This window comes from Pempheris klunzingeri, chromosome 14, assembly GCF_042242105.1.
Source record: "Pempheris klunzingeri isolate RE-2024b chromosome 14, fPemKlu1.hap1, whole genome shotgun sequence".
Lineage (NCBI taxonomy): Eukaryota > Metazoa > Chordata > Actinopteri > Acropomatiformes > Pempheridae > Pempheris > Pempheris klunzingeri.
Genome location: NC_092025.1, coordinates 21,583,175 through 21,590,853, shown reverse-complemented (window position 1 = coordinate 21,590,853; position 7,679 = coordinate 21,583,175). Strand labels below are relative to the sequence as shown.

The following is a 7,679-nucleotide window of genomic DNA, read 5'->3' as shown; positions in this document are numbered from 1 at the left end:
TTAATTTAAAACATTACACAAAAAAGATGCTCCACACAAAATCAAATATTTCTTGCTGTTGCACTTATTGAACTGCGTAGAAACATTTTTACCCACAACAGGACTTAATCAATACAGTTTACGCTACACTTCAGATACTTGAAGTACTCATTGAGCAGAATAGCCAATTACAGAGTAAACTGTATTAATCATAACACCAGGTTATAATTAGTGATGCATTGCTGTGTAAACATCACTACTGTTGCAGCTGGTAGAGGTGGAGCTAATTTCAACTACTTTATATGCTGCCAGGAGGCTTAGTTCATAATAACTGATTATATTTTATATTTATAATGTCAATCTGCAAAGTAACTAACGTTGACAAAAGCACAATATTGGTTTCCAAAATGTGGTGGAGTAGAAGTATAAAGTAGCATTAAAAAAAACTTACTGTACAGTACAAGTATAATTTTGTATCAAGTTTGATTGAAAGTTACTTTACTAATAAGGGGGGGAATACAAAAAATAGAGCTTATGGTTTAAGTAGAAAGTTTATATAACAGTAAACATTGAAATATTCAATGGTAAACATTCAATCCAAAACTACAAATGTATTCTGTTTTTCACAATTTTCACAGTCCAGACTGTCTATTTCTAACAGAAATGACACTATTTACTCAAATCTGTGGCTGTACAAAGAATATAATGCACAGTGATACCATACTTAGTAGGCATTTTGGCATATTTAGCCTAAGTATTATCCCTCCAAACATGTTAACTGTCTTTACAAAGAATAACTAGCAATCAGACAGTTTACCTCCTGGTGAATCGTTACAGGACATCATAGTATTTTTAAAAAAAACAAAACACAAGAAATGTGCAATTTTTTGATTGGTACCTCACACTTTGCTGGTAACGTTGCTTCTATTCTGAAACCCTAAACTGGTAATGACACAGTGTATTTTTTACTATCTATGCAGAGGATTCCATCTGGAGTTGGGAGGTGGAGCTGATGAGGTCTCTGGGGAGACTTTCTCGAGCATCTTGCATCTTTCTCCTGGCTCTCTGGAAGGCCTCTGACAGAGAAAAACAAATCCTAATATCACATATTATCCTGTTATCATACAATACAAAAGGTTATGTGACTATATATTGAAAATTGTAAAACTACAAATTGCTAATAGATAAATTATTTGCTTATCTTCTCATTTCACACAAAAAAGGTCTAAAACAAAAGTGCATCTTAAATATTTTGGACTCTGAAACAAACTTGAGTCCTGAAGAGCCGATCTTCCACACTTACCTTACAGCATTAACTGAGCTACATAGAACACAGAATAACTAGTTGTTAATGGATGTCTTTACCCAGGATGGTGCAAACAGCTCCTTGCTGACTAAATCCTCCCAGCTGGTCAAAAACTTTCTGCCTCCTCTTCTTCAGCATGGCTGCATCAACAAAGGCCCTGAAGCAGACACAACATGGATGCATTTAACCACACAGAACATTAAAACATTAGCATTAGTATGATAAATGATGGTGAATTAAATATTTCTCAGAAAGTGAATACACAAACAAATGTATAATAGTTTATAATAATAATTTCAATACCTATACTGACATGTTCAGGGTTTTGTATTGCCATGTTTGAAGTGTAAGAATTTTCCTTAGACTTTTGATATTCAATTTATTAAATTTTTCAGTAACAGTGAGACACATGAGCCAGACTATGGACAGAAATATTTGATCCTCCATAACTCTGTCCATACAGTTTCATGAAGGGGATTTTAAAGTGTTCCAGATTTTTTCCTCATTTAATACAACAAGACATAGATGACAAGCATTGATGGGTGATTAGTAGCCACACATCCCTTCAGCGCTGGGTGTTAACATGACATGGTTGAACCCCCCCCACTAGTTACCTGGCGTGCTGGATGCAGTGCAGATTAAAGGTGACACTTCCTGTGGTTTCAGTGCAAAAGCCAAAGCGACTCAGCCTCTCTCCCTGCAGAGTATAAATATTAAAAACTCCTGAGTATCATAATTGACCTAACAGGAACATGAGCATAAACAATGCATATTAACACAATTGGTGTAAATGTATCAGAAAGGAAATGCGCACCTAAATACACCAATGTATCTTTGTGACAAAAAGCTTAAATGGTTCATATCCAAGTTTTTTCTTCTCCAGAGAGCATCCTCAGAGGTTTGCGCCTACCTTGAAGGTCCCTGGTATTCTGACATAGCTGAGGTCTTCAAGCTCCGGAGAACCTCCAATAAAGAAGCGCCTCAGAGAGGAGACTGTCCCCGTCTGAAGGGGTCTCCATGTATGGCATGTTATAGTATGTTTACCTGAGAGAGAGAGAGAGAGAGAGAGAGAGACACACACACACATAACGCATAAAACATACAATGTGGGCAATTAAGACCAAGGGTGTGTGGAAATGTCCACAAAACATGTAATTTGATTTCTGGGCGAATTAGTGATTAATTCTGAATCTATACTTCTGAACCCAAAAGATACATTTACATTTTACTTAAAAATCTGAAATGAAAAGTATACCATTGTCTGTAAATGTTAATTAGAGCTGAAACATCAGCTGATTCATCAATTAATAAACAGCAAATTAACTGTACATATTTTCTCATTTCAGTATTTTTTAAAGCAAAACACCAAACATACATCTGGAATCACTGCTTTTAGCTGTTGTTTTCAATATTTTCTAATATTATATAGAAAAAATAAATGCCTATAATAATTTGCAGGTTAATTAATAGCAGCCCTCGTTTTAATCCAACAACTTTGCAGAGTACACAGCGTACCAGGCATGGCAGGAAAAAGCAGATAGCCATAGCCTTCGGTTCGATAGCGCTGCCAGGAGTCCAGAGACAGAACCTTGAAGTAGATCACTGGCCACTGGGGAATCGACTCTGAAATAAGGAGGAAACTCATGTGTCAGTCTCATCTTGTAAATACAGGAGTGCATCATCAAAATAACAAAATCCCTGGCATTTACTTCTATAAACACAATATTCCATGGCTGATACTAACCCTCACTCTCTTTTTCACACATGTAGAAAGCCTCAAAGCTGAAGGGGTAGCTGAAGAAAGCTACATTTTCCTGTTGGCAGAGAGGACGAGGCAGAGGGTTTAACAAGTCTCAGTAGCCATCCTCTGAAGCTCCTCTCCAGTTTATTGTACAGTATACACACCTTTCCTAATGTTCTGGTCCGACAGGTCTGGGTAACCCCTGACAGAGACTGAAATGATAAGCTGGACCAATCTGAAACAAATGAGAATGAAGTGGTAAACTGATATAAGAGGTCTCAGCAACACCAAGCCTTACAATGTAAGTGACACACAGTGTCTGTGACTTACTGTTGGGCAGTTCCATGAAGAAGTGGATGTATAAGTTATCATATTCAAAGCCTTTGGCTGAGACTGGGCAAAAAGAGGAAGGAGATTTAAATGCCAAAGACAGACTTTTTAGAAATATAAACAGTAGTGGTGACCACAGTCTTCCTACTCACCGATCTCTCCATTCATCAGGTAACGCAGGACACCTGCAGGAGGCTGAGGGAGAGAGTTATAGTAAGTGCAAAAGGCAAACAAGGGTAGATTCAAGGTGCAGTAGAGAGAAGTTAAAAACAACACAGTATTACACCAGAACAATACATTTTTAAAAGCATACAACAATAGAAAGGAAGGCCTAACAGATGGTAAAATGATAAAACAAGAAGTTATAAGTTAAAAATGCTATAGAACTCTTGCGGCTGATAAAAGCATGAATCAGTTTTTCCAAATCTTGTTTTGTCATAATGTCCCTGACTGTGATTAAAGGGGAGTAAAAGGTAAGGTAAAAGCCTTGGCCAAATAGATCACCATAAAACGTGTTAGTGAGCTAGTTTAACATTTTGTTTTTATTCCACTGTGAATATTTGATCAATAATTTCAGCCATTTTTTAAGCAAAAAAGTGCAAAATTTTGCTGCTGTCTGTCATCAAATATGACAGTAAACTGAATATTCTTGGGCTCTAGGAAGCTTTGGCAGGCACTGAACCTTATTCTAACATAAAATGCATCTCTAATGATAATTTGTTTAATGTCTTACCATTTCAAAGTCCTGTCCAACGAGGCTGTTGAGGTAGTCCTTATGCCGTACATACAACTAGAAACATAGAGAAGTCCATATTATTTGACTCCAAAATCAGTAACATGAACATTAAAGGCTTTACTGAGGTCACTTCTGCTCTGGTCCTGGAGGACATGTGATGGAGATGGACTCACATCTTTGTACATGTTCTGCTCCCTCTCCTTCTCCTCTGGTTGCATGGCTGGGGACACATTCTCCAGAGTGAAGCGCCAAACTTCTCTCTTCTCACCGTCTGTTACAATCCTGCACAACACCACAAATACCAGTCTGGTTTGCATCCCTTTATTCTTACAATTAAGTTTTGTTTCTTTGTTTCATCACAATCCATTAATACTTCCAGATATTTCAGTCTGGACTTTCAGTCGCTAGTGTGGCTAAGAATTTATACAAAATCATGCTGCATGCATATTGTGAACTTGCCTGTAGGGCTCTTTGTCTTTGTTGAAGTCAGGTTTTACGATGATCGTTCCACAGCCATCTGTTTTTATGGTTACCAGCAAATATTCATTCTCTTTCTGGCCAAGCCTGAGGAAGAAAAGTCACAGCTGAATCACACAATATCCACAGTTAGATTTGAATGAAATGTAATGTAATTTAATGAAACTTGCTAATAAGGTTCCTTCACTTGGTTTGGTCATTTCTGAGCTGCAAACATTACCTCCTAAATGTCAGCATAGAACCTTGTATTCTTTATATTGCATCTCACACCTCATTTCTACCTGCTATTAACATGAGATCTGTATCTGGATTATAGATAAGGAAGAATGTAAAGGTGTGGTAAAGGTCCACACACAATGCATTGCAATTGCTATGGATTTGGCAGTACAATTGTCAGAGCTCAGCCAGGTGTAAATGACCTCTGTACAGAGTGAACACATTCTACAAAAGAAAATAGATGAAAGGTCAGCTTTATCAGCTGTTTCCTGCTACTGCAAGCTGCTGTCAAGAAGCTACAGACGAGCTTCCTCTGCAAAGGAAAAATAAGCAGAGCCCACACTGACAGAATCAAGATAACAAGAACAATGCAGATCGCAACAGATTAGAACTAGACTGATTAATCACTTCATTTTCAACAATTAAATAAACTGTTGTCTTTTTTTTGATAATCAATAAATTGGTTTGAGTATTTTTTTAAAGAAAAAAAGTTAGATTTCTTGTTCCTTTACTCCTCTGTGAAAGAAAACTTTGGGTTTTAGACAAAACAAGACACTTGAGGATGTTTGTCACCATTTTTTGGACAAAACAACTTTTTATATTTAATTAAAATAATCGTTAGTTGCAGTCCTAATATCAGGTGATCTGGAAAAACTTGTACATCTGGTTAGTGACCGTCATTAGTCTCTGTTGTGTTAAAAATGAATATATTGTGCTTATACAGGCTTCTGGATAGGTTTGTTTTGATGTTTTTGCCATGCCGCAAGTCAAACTCTATGTAAGACAATAAAGACAGAACCGAATGGAATTGGGGTCTTTGTATCAATGCTCTTACCTTCCAGGGGGGCTCAGGTCTCCCATGATGTGCATGGCCTGCATGCTACTAGTCACCACATGACTGCTCTTCACAAACTCCTCTGTGGGATCCCAGTTGATGATCTTTGACTTTGGGATACTACAATCACTGTAAAATCAACCAAACAATCACACATTTCACAATTCACACTATTCAAAAAATTGCAAGCACTGTCTTTGGGGATTAATGAGTCTCAATTGGATTAAACTTTCTTAGTCAAATTTTCATTCACCTACATGGTGCGTCTGTCCTGCCGCCTGTTTCTCACGCTGGCCATCCTTTCAGCCAAGAACGTGGGACCGGATTTAGTTGTGGTCAGCAAGTCAGTGGGTTGATGCTTTCAGGAAAAAAAAACAAGCAACTTACAAACACAGTCACAGACCGTGTGGAATATGTGATACATGGCAAAAACGATAGAGCATAATATGAAACAACAGATGATATTGTATCGCCACACGATAATATCGCACAGCATGGCAGGCTAAAACATATATTCAGTCTTAATCTACTGTTATTGTTTATCATTTAAACATATTTTATTAAAAAATGAAGGGATCCCAGCAACAATGAAAACTCTTACTGGGGCTTGACTTTCATATCCACAAATATAATGATGTGAATTATATTTTTTTAATGCCTTACTGTTATTTATTGCTTTCTATTTGCATTCATGATTGAAATGTGTTAACAGGACAGAAATAAATCAACAGTACTACTAATTGTTAGACAATTGTGTTGATGTTGTTGAATGCATAACCTACCAGTTGGTGCAATGGCAGACAGTTGGTGTAGCGGTCATGATCAGTGTATGTGAAAATCCTGTTATTTTGTCGACCCTTGGCCCTGTTCAGGGCCTTGACTTCTGCGTGGTACTGACGGTCCAGAGGGGTCTGACATGCTGCCTCATTCTGAAACAGCTCCATCTCATACTGGGACCACAGATAGAGATAAGATAAATGTACATTTGTGTATGGAAAAGTAAAGTAATAATAGCAAAATTAGTTAAAGCATTCTAAATCATTATAATTTACTGTGACTTTTAAAACTCAGGGTTCTACCTGACTGAAGAGTTTCTCCTGCCAGCCAACCACCAGCTCCTCCTCATTATCATCTGTTGACAGAATAACAGAAACGTCAAGTTATTAAAATATGCTTTGAGGAAAACATCAACCCTAATTCTTGTGTTTAATGGTCTATATTTAGTGTCTGTGGACAGCAGAGCAAACTAAAACATAGCATCACTTCATGTCCACCAGCAGCAGTCCAAATAGTCAGTTATCCCACTGTCATGACAGACTGTATTTTGTGTAAGAGGCACAGATTATCCTAAATTAAACGTTTAATAGCTAAACTGGCAAAAAAAGTACTTGTTCATATGGACAAGTGAAAACTGTAACACTATCACCATCGGTTCTTCTCCCTGCAGTACAAATGATTTCACCTGTCTGGACTTGTGAGGTGAGTGTTTCCAGCTCAATGGCTCCTCTGTCTTGCTGGGACAGCACTTGCTGCTGGAGGTGCTGAGAGAGGGCTGCTGTGGAGGTCACCCTCTCTATACGCACCCTAAAGTGGGGAGAGAAATGCTGTTGAAATAGCGTGTCCTGAGCAGCAGATTATTACACTGGACTACCACGGCAGTCCACTGTAAATCAATGTTAGTTAGCACATTGGAGTTTTGTGGCTAAGCTAATATTATTATTATTAACGTTACAATCAGCTACTTACTTTATTTTCAAGTTTTTGATAGCATCCCGGGACCGAAACACAGCTTCTCCGGTATCTGTGTTCCAACAGTCTCCCATTAATATTTAGCTATTTGTTTGATGTTAGCCAGCTAGCTAGTTAGCACTTTTCGTTAGCTTAATTTAGCGGACAGCTAGTTTTTTTTTGTCTTTTGCATATGCTGGCAACAACTTCAAAATTATAGGCTAGCCGCTTGCAGCGTTTGCAAAGGTAAGAAACACGAATATCCGCAAAGAAACGGTTGATATTGTAAGTAAAAGCTACCAAGAGAGGCTAACTAGCCTCCAGTTAAGCT

The 7,679-nt window shown here is 37.8% G+C and overlaps 1 protein-coding gene across 1 annotated transcript; it reads right to left on the bottom strand.

The window, feature by feature from the left end:
* Positions 1 to 601: 601 nt before the first annotated feature.
* mks1 (MKS transition zone complex subunit 1) lies at positions 602 to 7,533 on the bottom strand. Its single transcript, XM_070843848.1, has 18 exons — positions 7,367 to 7,533; positions 7,083 to 7,204; positions 6,700 to 6,752; positions 6,403 to 6,570; positions 5,878 to 5,978; positions 5,621 to 5,749; positions 4,552 to 4,656; positions 4,266 to 4,374; positions 4,090 to 4,146; positions 3,509 to 3,551; positions 3,357 to 3,419; positions 3,191 to 3,261; positions 3,030 to 3,099; positions 2,801 to 2,908; positions 2,196 to 2,329; positions 1,900 to 1,982; positions 1,345 to 1,442; positions 602 to 1,055 (listed from the first exon to the last, which is right to left on the bottom strand). The coding sequence occupies exons 1-18, from the start codon at positions 7,441 to 7,443 to the stop codon at positions 952 to 954; spliced, it is 1,695 nt and encodes a 564-aa protein (XP_070699949.1). The 5' UTR covers positions 7,444 to 7,533; the 3' UTR covers positions 602 to 951.
* Positions 7,534 to 7,679: the final 146 nt, after the last annotated feature.